General features: G+C 35.0%; 1 protein-coding gene across 2 annotated transcripts in view; it reads right to left on the bottom strand.

Moving 5' to 3' along the window:
* The window catches only part of LOC125663742 (uncharacterized), a 54,381-nt gene extending 38,423 nt beyond the window's left edge, over nt 1-15,958 (bottom strand). Inside the window, exons 1-3 of one of the 2 annotated variants that reach the window (XM_056153089.1) lie at nt 15,867-15,958; nt 6,211-6,522; nt 853-918 (exon numbers count right to left, since the gene is read on the bottom strand). In XM_056153089.1, coding sequence (XP_056009064.1) covers nt 853-918; nt 6,211-6,423 — 279 coding nt within the window. In that variant the 5' untranslated portion in view covers nt 6,424-6,522; nt 15,867-15,958. The remainder of the gene's footprint in view (nt 1-852; nt 919-6,210; nt 6,523-15,866) is intronic. The other variant, XM_056153090.1, reaches the window with a different exon arrangement.
* Between the last annotated feature and the right edge of the window lie 6,041 nt (nt 15,959-21,999).

Below are 21,999 nucleotides of genomic sequence, written 5' to 3'. Positions count from 1 at the left end.
AATAGTGATCGAGCCATTAGCTTCGGTGGTTCAATTAGCATACTTGATTCTAACAATCCAGCACACTTGGGTAAACCAGCTATATGACTGGCAACACACTTGATTGCGAGAGGGAATAGTGCACGCATCCTGCCAGGTGAGCCAATAAAATTTAATTAATACATGCAGGTAGCCATCGTCGGATACCCATGAGTGATCTCGTCTTTTACTCATCACCCGTGGGCAAACTCGCCGAAAAAGCATCGTATGTAATTAATATGCGCGGGTCATTTGATTGGCTGCTGCACAGAGTCGCGACGGCAAATCAACGAATCAAAATTTATGTTACGCATGTATATTCGGCAATGACAAAACCTTTTTCGGTAGTTAACACACCGATTGCAAATAAATCCACTCACCAGTGCATTTCGCAGTTTGAGAAAGGTACTCGCATATAATTTTTGCCTGGTATTTGATGTAAGTGACTTGTACGACTTGTCTTCAATCGTTTTAAAACAAAATTTGCACGCTTTAATGGGCTTCAAGATATTTAGCATAAATAGCTAGCTAATAAACATCTTTTCAAAATTGAAGAGTTCCAACTTTCTGATTGGTTGTCTATAATCAACAAATTAGCATATTTTGCGACGATATTTCAGAGAGTTTGCCCACGCGTGATGAGTAAAAAACGAGATAACTCGTGGGTATCCGACGATGGCAGATAGTTTCAAAACGGCGAACTTGGAGACAGTAGTATAGAGAGTGGCTTATTCTAAGAGATAACGCTTTAATTATGATCTTGATCAGCATTTCAAAAGTTAGACATTGCATTTAGACAGAAAATTTGAAATGAATAAAGTAGATGGAACTTACCACAAAATCAGAACCTTTTTCTTCAAATTCCTCTCTGGTCTGCTGCGAATCTTCTTCAAAATGTGTCTGAAAATGGTACATGTATATATAACAATGTCATGAAGAAATACCTGCATTCAGGTGATTGCCTTTAAGCGTAATAAAAAAACTACTTACAAGTATCCTCCTCCTGAATTTGTATAATGTATAGCTACACAGAATTGTATCCAAAGAATTTAATGCCACTCTTTAGAAAATTGGTCCAGCGCAACATCTGAAGCAAGTCTAATTTTTCTAAAAATAACTTTGGGCATATTTTGTTGTTATTCATATCTGTCCATCCTTCTCTCTATGTGTCTGTTACATTTCTTGCTAATGGAACTCCTCTTTCAAATCAACCGAGATAGGAAAAAATTCTTTTCAAATATGATTGGGCATTTCTTGCAGATGTGCAGTATGGGTTTGGAAATTCAATTAGACTTTCTACGATTCAAGACCAGGGGGTTCAAATAAGGGTACTAAGGTTTTTTATGAATCCTTATAATGTTTCAAAAGTTGTATAATTTTGGGGTTTAGGGATTCTAATTTTGTGACAAAATGATTGTTTTTTGTCTATTTATGAGTAATAAGGTTTCAGATGTTCAATTAACCTATAGTGGACTTTTCAATATCTTAATGTTAGATATATATCTGGACGTTTCAGCTTGCAGACAATTTTTCTTCCGAACACATTTTCAAAAACCATTATTTTGTTTTTTATCCAAAATTCTGCATCCCAGATCCAATTCACAGCCTGTTTTTATTACAACAAAAATCATGAGCTTTGGGTGTTAATTGTTGTAAAAACACTGGCCTGGCTGATTATCTTTTCAAAAACAATTACTGTAAGTGGTTTAATTTTGCAGTGCTAAAAGTTTACGGTTTTTCATATTGGTCTAATTGCGGTGGTTTAATTTTCGCAGAATTCAAATTCTATGATGATGTTCAAAATGTATTGTGTCACACTTGCAAAATGATTGCGGTTATTTTAATTTCGCGAAAAAATCCCTGACTGCGAACATAGCAAAATAAAAACCACAGAAATGCAATTCAACTAGCAAGTGAGATCGAGTCTCAAGCACACATATCAATGATATCATAATAAACATAATTACCTTTGTGGCCGCAATCATTTCCCCATTTACAGTACCTGGCCTCAATGCTGCAAAGGTTATCATGTCTATTATGATATCATTGATATGTGTGCTTGAGACTCTCACTTGCGTGTTGAATTGCATTTCTGTTTTGCTAGTATACTGTGTATTGAATATATACTATCAACAAAATATTTACACATGCAGCTAAAGTATAGTAACATCAATTATAATATTGGTTTATCCATTGTTAAAAATAAATCTGAATTCTGGAGTTTCATAACGATTGTTCTCTATAATTGCATAATATTCTATCATCTTGTAAGCGTATCGGACACTTGACTTGCAAAGATGAGAATTTAATATACACACCAGAATTTTATTTAGTACTTTGAATTTGTAAATTGATGAAATCATAATACATGTACACTGTAAAAGTGGTTATTTACACATGGGAAGAATATCATGTAGTCACGTAATAAGTGCGTAAATTTATACATGTAGTAATAAATATTTGATGTAATATATATCATATTCAGTAATAACCATGTATATTTTACCCACTCATAATGTTAGATGTGAACAAGATGTGTTTGTGAAACACAAATGCCCCCGATAATGGCCAATTCCGAAGATGGCCAAGGTCACAAGGACAAATATCTTGGTAGCTGTAGAAAGATCTTGTCACAAGAAATGCTCATGTACAATATGAAAGCTCTAATATTTACATTTAGAAGTTATGACCAATGTCAATTTTTTTAAAAAGTAGGTCAAATGTCAAGGTGAAAAGGTTTAGTACCAACGGAAAGTTCTTGTCACAAGGAATATTCATGTGAAATATCAAAGCTCTATCACTTACTGTTCAAAAGTTATAAGCAAGGTTAAGATTTTCAAAAAGTAGGTCAAACTCCAAGGTCAAGGTCACATGGTCAAAAATGTTGGTACCCACGGAAAGGTCTTGTCAAAAGGAATACTCATGTGAAATATCAAAGCTCTGTCACTCACTCTTCAAAAGTTATTAGCAAGGTTAAAGTTTCAGACAGAATGACAGACAGGATAAAAACAATATGCCTCCCTCCCCCGATCTTCGATCTCGGGGGTATAAAAAAAAGTGTACTCAACCCCCAACTTAAATTATAAATGCTTTTACAGTACTACATTTAATTTGATCAAACCTAAATCAAATGTGATCTCGCTTCGGATCATTAGCATAAATCCTGTTCATGTTAGTTTTAGAATGGAAGAAGTGTTAAAATTATGACAGCTGAAGGAGCATTAAAGTTAGCTAGAACAATAATTATTGTGACCATATAAATGGTGATGCATCCAATAGTAGTGACATCTTTGACCCATGGTGCACTCGCCTCCTAATTACCACAACCACACTATCCTTCCAGCATTCAACAAAATCCAGGTAAGGTCCAAGCGGAATCAAGAGGTACTGTGAGCAATGCTCACTAAGAATACCCCCCCCCCCCTACCCCAATCTCCAAAAGAGTGTTGTTTTAAAATAGGTAAAAATAAATTAACTCTTTCCTGAGCGTAAAAAGGAAAGGGCATGACAAAACCTTGCGTAGTCTGATCTCTAGGATTGTGATTAGACTTTGACCTTTTGACCCCAAATTCGATAGGGAACATCTTCGTCCCATGGGTTGTCTATATGTATGATATAGTGACTGTAGGTGGAAAGGATAACACTTTAGAGCCCGGAAACCATTGCGTTTACAGACGAACAACTTGATTACAGTATACCCCCCCTCCAACTTTCTTGTGGGGGTATAATTATTACACACTTGGGTAACGGTGGGAATACACAACCACCACTTCGAGAGTGAAAATCAGTGAAATATGTTTTACGGGACCAAACTTCACTTCGAGAGATCAAGAACTTCTAGAGATCGAACGTTCGAGAGATCAATAGTAAATTTGCTTTGCTATATAGAGGAAAAAAACTGGGACCATGATTTCACTTTGAGAGATTTCGAACTCTGAGATCGAGATTGAAGTTCAAGCCATTGAGAGTCACCTGTATTCTAATTGCAAATGCTAGATAAACAGGGGACCAAAAAATCAGAAGTGCAGACTTTCCCACAAGCATCCCCCATCATTTGTCACATTATACCCAGAGGTGATTGAATTCATTACATTTCCATTAATAAATGTTATTTTTAACACATGATAACCATGCATATGCAATTATTAGTTTGTTAAAAGAAATTGGTATGATAAGCCTCTGATGCACAAATGAGATGGTAATTTTCAATTTGAAAAACCAAAATGAAATATGAAACAAAATTCATAAACAATTTGAACAAGAAATGTCTGTAAAACATGTATGCCTCCCTGGTGCAAAATTAAAAAGGGTTAACACACATGCATCATTTAATTTTTGATAGTAGTGCCAAACCATTTCAAACAAGAGATATTCGTAAAACATATATGTCCCCCATGGTGCAAAATTGAAAAGGGTTAAACACATACATAATTTGATTGATAGTAGTGACCACCAATTCAAAATATTGAGCAGACAATATCTTCCAATGTCAGGAGTGGATTGACCATGTGACGTTAAAAACCAATATGGGTCATTCATGCTGAACCAGCGTACCAGGTTTGGTGTCAATCAAGCAAATAATTCTTAAGATATAGGAAACAATATATTATTATGTCCAGTTTAACCCTCGACCTTTGACCATGTAACCTCAAAATCCATAGGGGTCATCTTCTCATGAAAATGTACCAGTGTACCAAGTTTGATATCTGTCAAGCAACGGCTTCTGAAGATATTGAGCAGACGGTATATTCCTATGTCCAATTTGACCCCTGACCTTTGACCATGTGATCTCAAAATCAATAGGGGTCATGTTCTCCTGAAGATGTACCAAGATTGATGTCTGTCAAGTAAAGGGTCCTCAAGATATTGAACAGACAGTATATTCCTATGTCCAGTTTGACTCTTGACCTTTAAACATGTGACCTCAAAATCCATAGGGGCAATGTTCTCCTCAAAATGGTGTACAAGTTTGATGTCTATCAAGCAAAGGGTTCTATAGACATTGAGTGGTCAATATATTCATATGCCCAGTTTAACCCTTGACCTTTGACCATGTGAACTCAAAATCAATAAAAGTCATCTACTCCTTAGGATGTACCAGTGTACCAAGTTTGATGTCTGTCAAGCAGAGGGTTCTCAAGATATTGAGCAGACAATGTCTTCCTATGTCTAGAGTAGATTGACCCTTGACCTTTGGACATGAAGAAACATGTGGTATACCAACCAACAGGTGCAAAGCAACTTGCCCCTCTTCTTTGAAAGGGGGCATAAATATTGAGCAGACGATATATTCCTATGTCCAGAGTGGATTGACTATGTGATCTAAAAATCAATAGGGGTCATCTACTCCTCGTCTTGTACCAGTGTACAAAGTTTGGTGTCAATCAAGCAAATGATTCTTAAAATATAGGAGACAATATATTACTTAGTCCAAAATATCTGATGTTTTCCTAGCCAAGGCACGGTAAATATCAAAATCATAAAAAAGCCAGGAAAGCGTCAGATATTTCGGACAATATATTACTGTGTCCAGTTTAGCCCTTGACCTTTGACAATGTGATCTCATAATCAATAGGGGTCTTCTTCTCCTGAAGATGCACCAGTGTACCGAGTTTGAGTCTGTCAGGCAAAGGGTTCTCAAGATATTGAGCGAACAGTGTCTTCCCATGTCCAGAGTGGATTGATCGAACCTTGACCTTTTGACCTGAAAATTGATAGGAGTCCTCTTCTATTCATAATCTACCCACATCTGAAATATCATTACGATCAAGTGAAAGCTAGGTTCTTAAGATATTGAGCGGACAACATTTGGTCTACCGACAAACCGACAGGTGCAAAGCAATATGCACCTCTTCTTTGAGGGGGGGGGGGGCATAAGAATACAGTAGCAACAACAAACAAGGAAAATAGCACCATTTAATGTACAAGCATTTATTTTTTTAAAGCTGAGAGCAATGTACTAAAGATGACTAGAGTATTACCCAGATACTTGTTTTCTGGTGGGTGTATTACTTGATTAGAATCATGTTGATGGGGGTTAATTTAAATCTCTTTTCTTTTCTTTTTTTTTTTTTTTTGCTGTGGAGGGTGGGATACAATAAACAGTGTTCACAACCTAGGAAATTTTAACAAAACAACCCTAATAACGTAAATTTCTGAGCCTGGACCACTTGGCATATTTCTATCTCTTACCATATCTGTAGTCCCTCTGGATCCAGAGCCTGGGCCACTTGGTGGGGTGGATCTGTATGATGATCCCGCTTCCTTGCTTTCTTTTGTATGCAGTAATTCATTTGTCAAGTCTCTCCCCGTGACGGGATCTATAATGCATAGACGTTTCTTCATTCGCTTTTCAGCTTGTAACGGTGGATTAGATGGTGGGCGATTTGGCTGGGCAGGAAACATCACTGTATTGTTATAGAACTGGATATTTGTGGGTTGTCCTATTGAAGAAAATTAATGCTGATCTCCCATTACATTGTACATCCTTGGAGTCTGCATGTTCTGAATGGTAAAACAACATATTCTAAATAGCAACTAATTTAGTAATACATGGAAAATAATTAGAACAATTAAGAGCAACACAAAGCAGAGCAACTTGATCGGCATTATCTATAAAAACAACATTGAACCTAATACATCATAGGGGCAATATCAAAAGTTCAAAGTCTGACAAAAAACTAAATTCAGGTAGTTTTCACCAAGAACCCCTCCCCCCCCCCTTAAAACTAAATATGACTAATGTTGAAACTCACGATTATATATAACGTACACTTTAACACTCGATCTGTATACCTTTTCTGAAAAATTTACCAGTCCACCAGAATTTTTCAGAAATAAATAAACATATTTCGTTCATGTTGTTACAATGTATACACAAATGTAACTATGATGTCACAGTCGTACGTAACAATATGAAACGCGAGCTTTCAGATGCATCTAAGATATCATACATATCTAAAGGCATTCTACCACTATCATTTTCCAATTATATGTTTATGTATTGGAGTGAATAAGACGTTAATGATACCAAAACTGAATCTGTGGTGAAAATCTAAAGAACACATTAGTACAGAGATTCGGTTCATCCACAGGCGCACTTTCAGTAAAGAAATGCATTGATTTGATGGAATTCTTGCTCCGATTCAAGTCCGATCAAGTCTTCTCACCAGTTACGGAACTTCGATATATCTCTTTTTCTAACTGACATGTATTTTTGAAGATTTTATCCGTAGATTTAAAAACTATTAACAAATAACATTTTCAATTTTCATAAATATTTTTTTCTACAACATTAGAATGTTTATATCTGAATCTTTTAGGCATGTATTATTAGATATTCATATCATGCATGAAATCACAGCAAAATTTGGACTCAAGAACCTCTTATTTGCAAACAAAACACATTTTTTATCATTCGGGAAAAAATCAAAAACAAGAGGCCCACAGGCATTTTCGGTCACCTGAGTGCTAGTGAAAAATTATCACTAATGCCAAGGGCTATATGAAATGTAGAAATATCTAAGCTAAATTTTAACATTCAGCAAAAGTATGGAAAAAAATGTGTTATTACAACTTCAATGCCCTCATAAGTGCATACGTGCTGATGAAAAGCTTCACATAATATAATAGGTGTATCAACATTAAAAGATATGACTATATATACAACAGTAATTTGGACCCATCCTAGAACCTAACCATTTTTTGTACATCTTTTTCTGCTGTTCCTTAGTATGCATTTAGATTTAAATTTATACAGTATCAGCAAACATATACATAAACACTATATACTAAGTTTGGCCCCACCTGGGGGTCAGAACCCCTACCCTGGGGATCATGAAATTTTTTCAATTTTGGTAGAAGCCTTCCTGCTTTACATCTTTATGCATTTAGTTTTTCTTAAACATGTGTGGTTTTAGAAAAGAAGAAGATTGAAAATTGGTTAATTTTGGGCAGTTTTTGTCCCGCCTCTAAGGTCCCTGAGGTGCAGGAATCCTGAAATTTACAATTTATGTCCCCCTTGTTCCGAAGATGCTTCATACCAAATTTGAAAAGAATTGGTATAGCAGTTATCAAGATGTTAAAAATGTCTATTGTTCACACATTTAATAATTGACCATTTTTGCCCCATTCTAATACCAAAACCCCTAACCCTGGGATCATCAAATTTACAATTTTGATAAAGGACTACCTGCTCTTTCTAGATATCCATTTAGTTTCAATTTAGCATCAATAATACTAAAGAAGATGTTATTTAAGTGTTTTACATATAAACACTAGATATCAAGTTTGGCCCCACCCTGGAGTCAGAACCCCTACCCCAGGGATCATGAAATTTAACAATTTTGGTAGAGGCCTTCCTGATCTACATCACTATGTATTTAGTTTTTCTTAACATGTGCGGTTTTTGAGAAGATTTTTGAAAATTGGTCAATTTTGGGCAGTTTTTGCCCCGCCCCTAAGGCCCCAGGGGTGCTTGAGTCCTGAAAGGACTAGATAGGGCAAGAGGCTTTTATGGTCCCCCTCTTCAAATTTACTCATTCCTATTACATTAGTACTGCACATGTGTATGAATAAAAAAAATATTATGATTTTAATATATAATGTCTTTAATATTGGTTGCCAAGCAACACATTAAACATATCAACATCAAAAATAGTTTATTTCCATAAATACATGTATTTCAAATTCAAGAGTGAAATTTCAGTTTTTAAAACTAGAATGATAACATTTTATCAATTTCAAATTCAATCACCTTGTATTTGAACAAAATTTAGCATTTGTACATTTTTTAAAGTGTTCAATGCTCATATTTCCCTAGTTACTACACAAATATTCCTTAGCAACAGTTTAGATTGTGAATATATACATCTAAGGCATATCATGAAATAAATTCGAAATTAATTAAAATTGCATGATTTATTACATTTTCAACAGTGAAATGCAATGATTTATCCATTGAATAAAAAAAAATCAATATATGCACCCAGGGGTGCATGAGCCGAGTTGCAAGGGATACATTGTGAAGTCAGAAATGATGTGGCATATTTATAATTGTGAAGAACTAATTTCAGTTTTAAACTTTTCGAGTTACTGTCCAGAAATCATATTTGTCTGAAGTTTTCAATCTATTTTTGGTCACTGTGACCTTGACCTTTGTTCTCCAAAATCAATAAGGGCCTTGCTTTGATGGTATCCAACAATATATCCAAGTTTTATTTGATTCAAATTAACAATTTTCGAGTTATCCTCTGGAAACCAAATTTTTTGGGAATTTTAAATCTATTTTCGGTCACTGTGACCTTGACGTTTGACCATTTTCCTCCAAAATCAATAGGGGTCTTCCTTACCTGGTACCCAACAATACATCAAAATTTCATTTGATTAGATTGTAAACTTTTTGAGTTATCATCCGGAAACCAATTGTTGACGCCCACCAACCCCCGCCCACCCGCATCACCAAACCAATAGCCGAGTTCAACTTCGTTGCAACTCGGCTAATAAAATGGTATTTTATATTTTCACTAGTGAAAATAACAACTGATAACTGATAGTGACGTTATGTTGTGTATTACTTATTAATTATATACCCTGGCACCTATCGGCTTCCGTAGTATTACTATAACATCTTCAATCTTAACAACTTGGCTATTTCCGTAACCGGTTACGGAAAAGGACAAGCGCGTGATCCGATTTAACATCTTTTAAGATTTGAAACAAACTTGTTCTAAAACCTTCATTTAGATATAAAAGAAACTGTCTTACTCATGAAATAAATTCTATAGCCAACTACAAAGCATCATATATTTACAAATAACTCGCCAAAAATTTAATGAATGTGCTACACGGGCATATGAAAACAACCCATGTTCTCGCGCGGAAGTGAACGAAATGAAAGAGACGTATCCGGTGAATAGTATTTATCCAGAATACTAGTGCGCAATGGCGGCAATAAACAAACGAAGCGGATACGTTGAAGGAAAAACTTCTTTATTTCTTTCTTACCATTATAATAGACCAGTGAAAATGATGAACAATGATTAATCGCATAAATCCCATGAAGAATACAAAACTGAAAGTAGGGCAAACATAGATCCCTGGACATATCAGAGGTGAGATCAAGTAAGTAGGGCTTATTCTAGGCATGAATGACATGCAAAACTGTCTGGACCAAATTAGCCTAGTGGTTTCACAATCCCATTACATCGAAATGATCATTGTATTTTCGTCCAACCCCCAACATAAAATCGGAAAGTTTTTATTCAATATTGACATATGACAATATAAGACATTGATTTGGGGGAGTGGACATCAACAGAAGGGGGGTTGGGGGTTGGGGGGGGGGGGGGGGGGGGGGTAGGCTAAATTAAGTGTTAATATAATCAAAGTACTGAAAGTACTCATGGGAGTTGAACATTGTGGAAATTCAATTAGAACAGATAGCACTGGAGGGGTAGGGGGATAAATGACTTAATATTACCATGATTTTAGATACAAATTAACTGTTGTTGTTTTTAAAAGCGTTACAACAGCAAACATGGATAATGGAAGGCCCATGGGCCACAACGCTCCTCGAGTAACTGAAGTCGTGTTGTTGGTTTTCTAGAATTTCACCCCTTTATATTCTCATGAAAAATGTGACCACATATCATGGCCCAAACATTCAAATCAATATGGTTATCAATGCCTTGCAGTTATGAAGAAGTTTTTTTCCCCTGTATATATTCAAGTTTAATCCTAGTTGTAGCTAATTCTAAGGATTCATTACTTGAAAAGGTTGTCCAATATGCTAAACTGTCACCTGAGTATACTACAGTCCTGTAGAGGATCAATGGAATGGTAAGTAATTGTATAATAACTCAAAATAGATGAAATGCAAAAAAATTAAAAATCGTCCGGCATCGGAGATGCACAAACTGAGTTGCGCAAGGAATGGGCATAGAGGGAACCGGCAGAAAAGTTTGCAAGAATTATCAAGCAGGGAGCAAAATTTTGCGTACATAAATTTCAGCCGACTTAAATCCTTTGTGACCTTGACCTTTAACCCTTGACCAAAATCAATAGGCTTCTTTGTCTCATCAAGGGCGATAATCCATCTAAGTTTAATTGAGATCCTATAGTTTGTTAAAAAATTATAGTGCAGAAAACAAAATTTTCTCCAAATTTCAGTCTATTTATAGCCACTGTGACTTTGACCTTGTGACCCCGGAATCGATAGGCTTCTTGTCTTACTGAGGGTGACAATCGATCTAAGTTTAATTGAGATCCTATAATTCGTTCAAGATCTATGGTGTGGAAAACAAAATTTTCTCCAAATTTCAGTCTATTTATAGCCAGTGACCTTGACCTTTGACCTAGTGACCCCAGAATCGATAGACTTCCTGGTCTTACTGAGGGTGACAATCCATCTAAGTTTGATTGAGATCGTATGATTCGTTCAAGAGCTATGGTGCGGAAAACAAAATTTTCTTCAAATTTCAATCTATTTATAGACACTGTGACCTTGACCTTTGACTTAGTGACCCCAGAATCGATAGGTTTCCTCATCTGATTGAGGGTGACAATCCGTCTAAGTTTGAATTAGATCCTATAATTTGCTCAAGAGCTATGGTGCGGAAATGAAATGTTGATGCGTGCCTGCCCAAAGGCACTTCATCAGATCATAAGCCGAGTTCGACTTCATCGTAACTCCGCTAAAAATGAAACACTAGTCAAATAATGTTATTTATTGCCAAGGTATTTGGGATATTATACTGTGGCTCAAACTGGGGGTGAATGAACCTGACAGTATGGGAAGCATATAGTGGAATCAGACTTGTGATGCTGGAAATCTATAGTGATTAATAAACTATACATGTACAAGATCCATAACTATTTTTTTTTCAGTTTGTGAGGGAGAATCCTCATGTCTCTTTCATCTGTAGACAAATAAACAATGTGTTTTGACCAGAGCAATTTCCAATCCTTTTTGCAGCATAAATTCAACATTGTGGCAACTGGGTTAAACTTTGATAGTGAAGTAATACATGGCAGCACCTTATCCCATGCTCTTAAAATTTCTGTTTGACACACACTCATGACATCCACTCAAACATTACAGAGTGCAGCAAAATTCCATTGTAATAGGGGATTCAAAATGGATAACTGGTACAAAATATGGTACATACTATTCGAAAAGGATAATGAATTTGACATATTGATGTCTTGGAAAAGGAAATTCTGACATCGGGGCTCTAAGCGTTTTCAAACATTGTCATTTGATAAAAGTGTTCTACATTTTTAAAAATAGAGATTAGTATGTCTTTACATACATAGGTGAGAAAGTTTCCATTATTCCTAGCCGAGACATACCATGTATGCGCAAAAAATTCATAAACAAATATCAAAATACTCACGTAGAAAATGTGGACCTTACCGTCATCAAGCGCTGCGAAACACGCCATTTCGAGATTTTCGCCGACGAAAGCTCGGTAACAGTAATGAATAAGGTACATTCATTTTGTATCTATTTTGTGACTTTCTTTATTAAAAGGAACAGTTCTCTAATGTGTAACGTGCAATTACTACGTAATTCAATAACTTGAAGCATGAAGCAGTTTCACTTTGCAACCGGATATAAGAAATTTTATTTCGTATTCCGATCCCGATCGAAAGTTGTTGACTGGGAATGACGTGTTTTAATTCAATATACATGTAACATCAAGCATTTTTTGTATCACATTAAAAAAAAACCAAATATATACACATACACAATATTGTAGAGTTATTTCTTGTAAATTTTCTGAGGTTTCGCACCACATTCGATATTTCGCGCCACGGTGTCAATAGGTCTTGTGTGCAGTTGTCGTTCGTTTCCCTATCAATGTTTATAGGTGACGCTGCGCTACAAACGACAATTTTCAACCTTATCTTTTATTTTTCCATGTATGTCAGTATCAATTTGATCGAAATCTTGTATTCAAATTGAGTTGAATACAATATCATTGCATTTACTTACATGTCAATTATCAAAATTAGATTAATTCAGAAAAGTTACATGGATTATTTAATGGCGGATGTTTATAAAAGTTTATGTTGATTTACCTAGGAGTAAATCAGCTGACACAGAACCCCCGCTGACGACCACTATACAAATCAATACAAATTACTGCGCAGAAAAGTGCGTGATGACCAAGGGAGATTGAACATAGTTCAACTCCCAAAAATGGGAGGCCCAAGGGATGTAATCAAATTTATCAGTCATAGCATATCTGTTATATGTCTATGGAATTCAGAGATAGATCATACTAACTAATTACTTTCTTTTAAGTGAATTTATACATTACTTGTTTCTCCTAACTACTACTTTATCTCTCAATGGCATAGGAATATATATTAATGCCTAATAAAAACATTTATTTTGTACAAAAACAAGAGAAACCTACTAAAATGACAATAGATTGTCACTTTTAGTGTACAGAAATACATAAGGAAGAATTATTGTCTTGCAAGACAATAATTATTTAATTACCGAAATTCATGTGATATTCATACACGTTTATGTGCCTGTTTTGAGGTTAAAAGGTGTTTGAAATAATTAAATACTGGTGTTATTACTAAACTATACATGTCATGATATGGAGCAATTTTCATTTAATTCAATTTTTGGTAACAAAATGACAGCTAATATATGCCCCTTTAAGAATAACTATCTTCAATGCACATCATAATAACCTTGTTTAGCTTGATAGAATATTGACTATAAGGAATCTTGATTATAAATATTAAAAATATTTTTAATTCCTCTCAAGGAGTTCCTTATAAACCAGCATAAAATCATAATTACAGTACATAGACTCTTGTGTGTTTCAATCTGTTCAAATTTCTCATTTTATTGAATTTCTTGAAAGTTGTGTTAAAAGAATTGGTGGTCTTGAAAAAGGCTGCTGTAGTGAACAGCAAAGGTTAACAGCTATTCAAAATTCTGTGTACCTAATCACCAAGGGCAAGGATAAAGATCATGTGGTTCTGCATTTCACAGGGCCAGTTAAGGGGCTGAAATAATACAATGTTAATGACAATTATTTCCATGAATAATAAGAGACATCTCCCATCTCTTGTTAAAGTGTTCCTCTTTAAAGATTTTGTGGGAGATGAGAAATACTTTATTTGATGCACAAAGAAACCAAATTAAAAGTGGAGCTTGTTGATCCTTAGTGACACCCCTGTCATTATCTTCCATACTGTCTTTCATGCATCTTATAAAGCTGTGCAATTTACACTAGTGCTTGCATAGTGCACAGACATGTAAAGTGTGGATAGCTACTTTCTGTGAGCTTTGGTGAGATATTGATACATACTGTACCACTAGCTGGATCAATCCGTTTTACCGCTGTCCCATTCCAATGTGATATCCTTTACTCTCAGCACAGGCAATTGCATCGCTTGGGGTCAAATTTACTACTCTTTATATAGTAAATTCGACCCCCAAGTGATGCAATTGCCTGTGCTCTCAGGCGCTTTAAATCAGAGATGGGACACTTTTAATTTTGATAAAGTTGATTTTTCGTTATATTCACATGCATAGTAAGTTATCCCGTGCAAATTATGATATACTGGCTGATCGAACCCCCCCCCCCCCCCCCCCCTACATTGCATTGCAGGACGAATCTGGCCCCCTTCTTTACATGTATGCTGTTGAATAGAGAACATCTGTTATGGACTTTTTGGTCCCTTTTTTATATTTGTTTGATAGTCAAGAATTTTAGATGATCGCGGGTTATCCTCTGCTACCCCCCTTTCCCTTCAAAAAATAAAAAACACGCTATGTGTCGATGCTCTTAAGATTCTTATGTTCAACAAAAATGAAGTTCAGTCAAATTTCTGGCAACTTTCTTGCATATTGTAATGAAAAAAATAATTTGATTTTGTCAATATTAGCCCTATATTAAAAAAATAATATATATGTCTCTGATATATAAAGCCTACCAAAATACCATGTACATAAGTAATTTCATTGCAAATGTACCTAGTAAAATTTGTCATGTAATTGGAAATGTAAGGTATTCTATATCTATTAGAAAATATTTTATTATGATTAATTTTTCGGATTTGAATATGGTGTATTATACGCCAACAATTATTCCGGAAATATATTACCTGTATTGGTGACGTTTCACACAAGTATATAATCTCGTGAGAATACTGCTCGTTTTCATTACTAAATTCTGATTAAATAGATATATAAATTGTAAATTTCATGATCCAAGGACAGGGATTTTGTTCCGGACAGGACCAAAATTATCATAGTGACCAATGTGTTTATCAACGTCATATAAAGTTTATATTTCAACATGGTGAAAAGTTTCAGGACATTGTTTCCCATCTGTTATTTCCTTACAGAAAATGTATTATTAAGTTGTGTGAAAGTAAAGAATAATTAATGCATAAACTCCTTCTCCTGTTGTTTCTGTTCATTGATATAACAGACAAAATTAATGAAGTCAGCTTAGCGCTTTTCGGTACTTTGATTTCTTTCAATACGAGCATTTCCCACCATGATAGAACTACTAATTGGCTTCCGTACTTGTGATCCATGACCATCACAGTAACTTTTGGAGATTTGTTATACATGTATTGCGTTTCGGTTCATTTGTTTTCCTTTGGAACCATTTTGCGGATACCCGAAATTTTGCAATCTTTGGCCTGAAATTTAAATTTTAATCGCAGTAGGCCTATACGTGACAGATACTTCAAATACTTTTTTATCCTGAAACTTTCAAGGTTTCCTTTGTAACTAGAAAGGCAAGAAGTCTATCTATAAAAAATAATGGGATGAAAGGTTAAAACTATGGAATTTAAAGATTTACCTGGACTTTTTACAAACGAAAGTAGCTGTTTCCTGCGAGGTTCACAATATGGATGCCGGTGAGGGACTTCTGATTCTATAATTTTGATAAGACTCTTTCCCTATAAAGAGAATGGCGATCTTCTCCTTAAGTACTTAATAATATTAATTCACAAAGAAGGTTAATTTTGTGCATGCACACACTCACTCACTAACCCCCCACCCCCAGAAATAAAATTTGCTCGCCAAAACGGGCCGGATGGAGAGTACATCTATTTGTCTATTCTCTTTAGAGAAGTCGAGAGGCATAGCCTTCATCGGTATCAGGAGAACTCGTACCCAGGAGAACCCGTACCCAGGAGAAGTCATACCCAGAAATTTGGGTACGAGTTCTCCTGGAGAAGTCGTACGCAGGTACGAGTTCTCCAGGAGAACTCGTACCCGGTACGAGTTATCCAAGAGAAGTCGTACCCATCAATATCTGGGTACGAGTTCTCCTGGAGAAAAACTTTGTCATTTTATCAAATAGAAATGTGGGTACGAGTTCTCCTAAAGAAAAACTTGTCAATTGTATTATAAAAATCTGGGTACGAGTTCTCCCGGAGAAAAAAACATAGTTATTTTATCGGATAAATCTGGGTACGAGTTCTCCTGCAGAAAAAAACGGGTGGGTGTAAATGTAGTCCGGGACATATGTCCGATATTGATGTTTGCCGATTTATCGTTATACGTTAGTTTTTCTTCAATAATCTTACTGAATATGTTTTAAGACGACCACCAAGAGTCTTCATTGTGAATTTGGTGTGTGGATATGGCCTAATTATTTAATAAATGGCTTTTATTTTTTCTTCAGGGTGTAATGGTAGTCCCGAAGATTTTACGAGGAAAACGCATTTCCGGTTTTTGTTTTTGCCTAGTTTAAGTACAAAGCACTTATAATCTTTAAGTATTGTGTCCTATTGATAATCATAATAGACTATTTTATCTGGTTATTTTAAATAATCTCACTAATCAATACATTAAACGGGATTTTATATCCTTTTTCTCTCGGGACATCGCAGTTAAATGAGATACTAATGAGAGAATCGGACTGATATGAAAACATTAAATCCGAATTCATCTAAACTATAGCAAATTATTATTATCCAAAAGCAATGTTAGACGTTTGAATTAAATGTAATTTGTAATTCATATACAATATCGTGGAAAGGACAATAAAATTGATATTGGGGTTGTTAGCCGTAAGTTAATTAAACATATAAATTAAATTACGTTGCCCAGCTCTTGCCACGTGGAGGCCACCCCTCTAAAGAGCCATAGTTTTATTAATTTGATATTTTTACTTTATTCTGATACTTTATTTTTCAAATGAATATATATATATTATTTATTTAATATTTTGCTAAATCTGCACCGAATCATATATTTACTTTTTTTTTTATACTTTATTTTTAAAATGAATATATATATATTATTTATTTGATATTTTGCTAAATCTGCACCGAATCATATATTTACTTTTTTCTGATACTTTATTTTCAGAATGAGATATAAAGATTTTTAATTTCGACAATGTAATTAAAGAATTTTCTTATGTTTATAAACAAACCAGTGAAATGTTATTAACATTAATAATTTTGTAATTTAAAGCATCTTAAAATTTGAAAAAGCACGGAAATTTTTATCATTGAAGGTGGGAAAAAAATTGTATTTTATAATGAAACTAGTTCTAATTGTAACGGGGACCGTTACAGATGTTCCCCAAACCTCCCCCAATTAAAAAGTGATGTCCTTGTGAATCTATAGGAAAAAATCATTTTATTTTAGCCTTTAATTACATGCAGTACGTTCAATATGGTCATTTCAGTACTAAGAAATGAAAGAAAGCGTTGCACGTGCATACACGCGCACGCGTGTATGATTCCGAATTTTTGTTGATGTCGTTCAACAGGCATTTGTATCATATACCCACAGTATGAATTTCATAACGTTTCCAACAAATATAAGGAAGTTATAGCGATTTTAAAATCGTCCAATCAGAAATCAGCATACGTGCATGCACGTGATGAGCAGTAATTCTAACCACAGCAATTTGTAAGGAGTACCAAGACACATCAAAACCCCTAATATCAATAGAATTTGATGAAAAACAAAAACGTTGTCGTCCTTTAAAAATTGAACATTTAAAAAACGTTGCACGCCCATGCGCGTGTGCGTTGGCATTTTTTTGTTAAACCAATATGTCGATACACATATTGTCTACGTATGCTGTGAATATCATCTCATTCGCTTCATAAATAAGATAGTTACAAACGTTTGAGTATTATCCAATCAAAATGAAGCGCACGTGCATGCGCGTGCAAATTGGTAATTTTGACCATGCAAATCAGTTAAAGGTCTCAATATCTACCTACGATATAAATTTCAAGCCATTTCAATGAACAACAAAAAAGTTAGACTGATTCCAAAGTTAGTGAACAAATTTTGTAATGCGCGTGCACGCGCATGCGTGCGCGTGCTGACAAAATAACTATTATTTTTCATATGTACAAATGATATACTATCATCCTATTTAGGTTTTATATCGATTCCTTCAATATTCTGATTTTCCATTTTTTGTACCAAAATTGCAGTGCACGTGCGCGCGCGTGCATGCACGTGAAGACAAAATGACTATCACTATGCACATCTACAAACGCTATACTATCATCCTGGAAAGTTTCATATCGATCCCTTTTGTAGTTTCTGAGAACACTACCGGACAAAAAAGTACCGGAGAAAAAGAATAATAACTAGAAACTCATTACTAGTAATGAGTAGGTCTTCCGTTATATCACTTCCGGTAAAGAGATTTCTGTTCCTACGAAAACCATTTAAATATATCAGAAAATAACCCTTAACAATGAATAAGAAATGTATCATCGAACTTTTTACTCATTTCTCGTAACTTCCGGTGATGACCGGAAGTACTATTCAGATGCGTTTTCCTATAAATGACAGAGACTCTTTACTGTCTATATTCCCTGAAAATTTCACGTCTCTATCTGAAAGAGTTCTCAACAAAAAGAAGTAGACTAAAGAAAGAAAAAGTAGTAGGTTACTACCGACCGGAAGTCAATTTTGAAAATCAAAATTATCAAAACTTTAGAAGTTGATACTTTTTATTAAGACATGTGAAAATCATATGAAAGACTTCAAATATACGCGAGATTTATGGGGACAAAGAGACGAAAAGTAAAAAGGCATTTTATCAAGAAACCGGAAGTAGTCGTTTTGACTACCGACAGAGTCAATATTCTTTTGACACTTTGAAAGAGACTTAATAAACTAGTATAGGTTTCAATTTAAAGGAAAAAGTTTGAAATTTGCGATTCTTTCCCTCACTTCCGGTGACGACAGGAAGTGACGGTCGACATGTTCAACCCTCTACAGCACGCCTGTAAACGGAGATTCATCATCCCTGAATAATTGATGAACCTTAATATTTTACCTTTTCCAAGAAAAATGCTGGACAAAATTTCTTTTGAGAAACAGAAAATCGGCCATATTATCCGACCGGAAGTGAATTTTGTAAAAACAAAAATAATTATAGCAAGGTCATTTCATAAGACATTATTCCTGAAAATTTCAAGAAAATCTATCCAGCCATCTCTGAGAAATCACTGGAAGAAATCGGAAAATCGACAATTTTTCAAATACTTCCGGTATAGACCGGAAGTGACGGACAAAAAAATTGAATGTATGTGTACAATGGACTAATGTTAGTTGATCAACTCTACAAGTTTCAAGCGTCTATCTATATTCATTATTGAGAAACTGAAAAAAACAAGGTTTGAATATGTCCACCCCATATCTCACGACCGGAAGTGAATTTTACAAAAATATTGAAATTAACTCTAGACATTTATAGTGTCTATAACATATGTAAAATTGAAATCATTAACTTGTTTTATGACCGAGATTTATTGCACTGAAAAATGAGAGAATGAATAGTCTTTCTTTGATATAACCGGAAGTTGGAGATTCAACTTCCGATGGGGTCAACATTTTTTGAGAATTAGAACGAGAACTAGTAAACCGATATAGGTTTCAATTTGAAAGAAAAAAGTTTGAAATTTATGATTCATTTAATCACTTCCGGTGACGACCGGAAGTGACGGCCGACATTCTTAACCCCCCACTGCACACCTACATAGTGAGATCTATTAACTCTGAAAATTTGATGACTTTATCTTTTACCGTTTCTGAAAAAAACGCTTAACAACGAAAACAGCTAATAAGCCGTATTTGCCGACCGGAAGTGAATTTTACAAAAAATATCTGACGTTGCTCTAGACATTTATAGTGACTATAATATATGTAAAACTCAACTCATTAACTAGTTTCATGACCGAGATTTATGGCACTGAAAAATGACAGAATAATTAGTATTTCTTTGATATAACCGGAAGTTGGAGATTCAACTTCCGGTGGGGTCAACATTTTGTGAGAATTAGAACGAGACCTAGTAAACCGAAATAGGTTTCAATTTAAAAGAAAAAAGTTTGAAATTGATGATTTATTTAATCACTTCCGGTGACGACCGGAAGTGACGGCGACAAAAAATATTACGTGCATGCACCATAGAGAATATAGATCTATCATCCCTGAAAGTTTCATTCGATTATCTTTAGTGGTTTTCAAGTTTACCCCCGGACAAAGTTTCTTTCAAAAACCGGAATATCGGACGTATCTGACGAACGGAAGTGAATTTTGAAAAAATGAAAAAAATACCTCGAGGTACCATCGTTCCCTATAATTTGTGAAAGTTTCAGGAAAATCCATCCAACGGTCTCGGAGACGAGAGGGAAAAAAAATAATAATAAGAACTAGTACTTATTGTAACGGGGACCGTTACAGATGTTCCCCAAACATTCCCCCATTTAGTAAGTGGTGACATTTCAGTACAAGTTTTTTGACCATTGCAAACTGTGTAGCATGTGAATATATAACTATCTTGTAACGTTCAGTCCATTTCATACTAGTTCAAATCAGCTATAAAGATCTGAGAGTTTTGTGCATGTGCACGTACGTGCATGCACGTGCATATAAATAATTCGACCATCTCGATACATTAGAAGTCTTACTATATCAGTACAAGAGAAGTTTCACAACTGTTCAATGAAAAACGAGAAATTAACGGCAACTCAAAACTACAAAGACCCAAATCAATGCACGTGCATACACGTGCGCGTGAGTACCACACAGCAATTTTGTTGATGCTAATCAATAGACATTTGAACAATATACTTACTATATGAATTTGGTATCGATCGCTTCACTTTTAAGAAAGTTATTGGGATTTCAAAATCGTCCAATCAGAATTAAGCGCACGTGCATGCGCGTGCAGGGAAGTGATTTTGAGACTATTAATAAATTGAGAGGCCCAAAACATACCTGCAACCTAATTTTCAAACCTATTCATTGCAATCTCAAAATGTTATAGACCAATACTCAAATTTAGACGTCAAAAATTACAATGCACGCGCATTCACGCGCACGCGATTTCGATAATGGAAAATTTGTTGACACCATTTCACAGACATTCATATCATAGATCCTCAGGGTAAATTTGAATTCATTTCAGTTTTTAATTCAATAGTTATGACCATTTTAGTACCCGAAAAATGAAAGAAAAGCTATGCACGTGCATACACGGGCACGTGAGTATGACTCAGCACCAATGTTGATGTCATTCAATAGACATTTGATAGATATACTTACAGTATAAATTTCATATTGTTTCCATCATTTATAAGAAAGTTATGGCGATTTGAAAATCGTCCAATCACAATTTAGCACACGTGCATGCACGTGCCGGATGGTAATTATGACTATACACTTTTGTTAAGAATATCAAGATACATATACAATACAAGTTTGAAAAGATTTTGACAAAAAACAAAAAAGTTATGGTCATTGAAAGAATTGAACCTTCAAAAGACAATGCACGTGCGTGCACATGCGCGTTTGCAATTTTTATTACATCGATCTGTAGATATTTGACATGTCTACCTATCCTGTAAATATCATTAAATTTCCTTAATTGGTATGAATGTTATAAACGGTTTTGTATTATCCAATCAAATTGAAGCACACGTGCATGCGCGTGCAAA

The sequence above is a fragment of the Ostrea edulis genome, chromosome 1, assembly GCF_947568905.1.
Source record: "Ostrea edulis chromosome 1, xbOstEdul1.1, whole genome shotgun sequence".
Lineage (NCBI taxonomy): Eukaryota > Metazoa > Mollusca > Bivalvia > Ostreida > Ostreidae > Ostrea > Ostrea edulis.
This window is presented reverse-complemented; position numbering and strand designations above follow the sequence as displayed.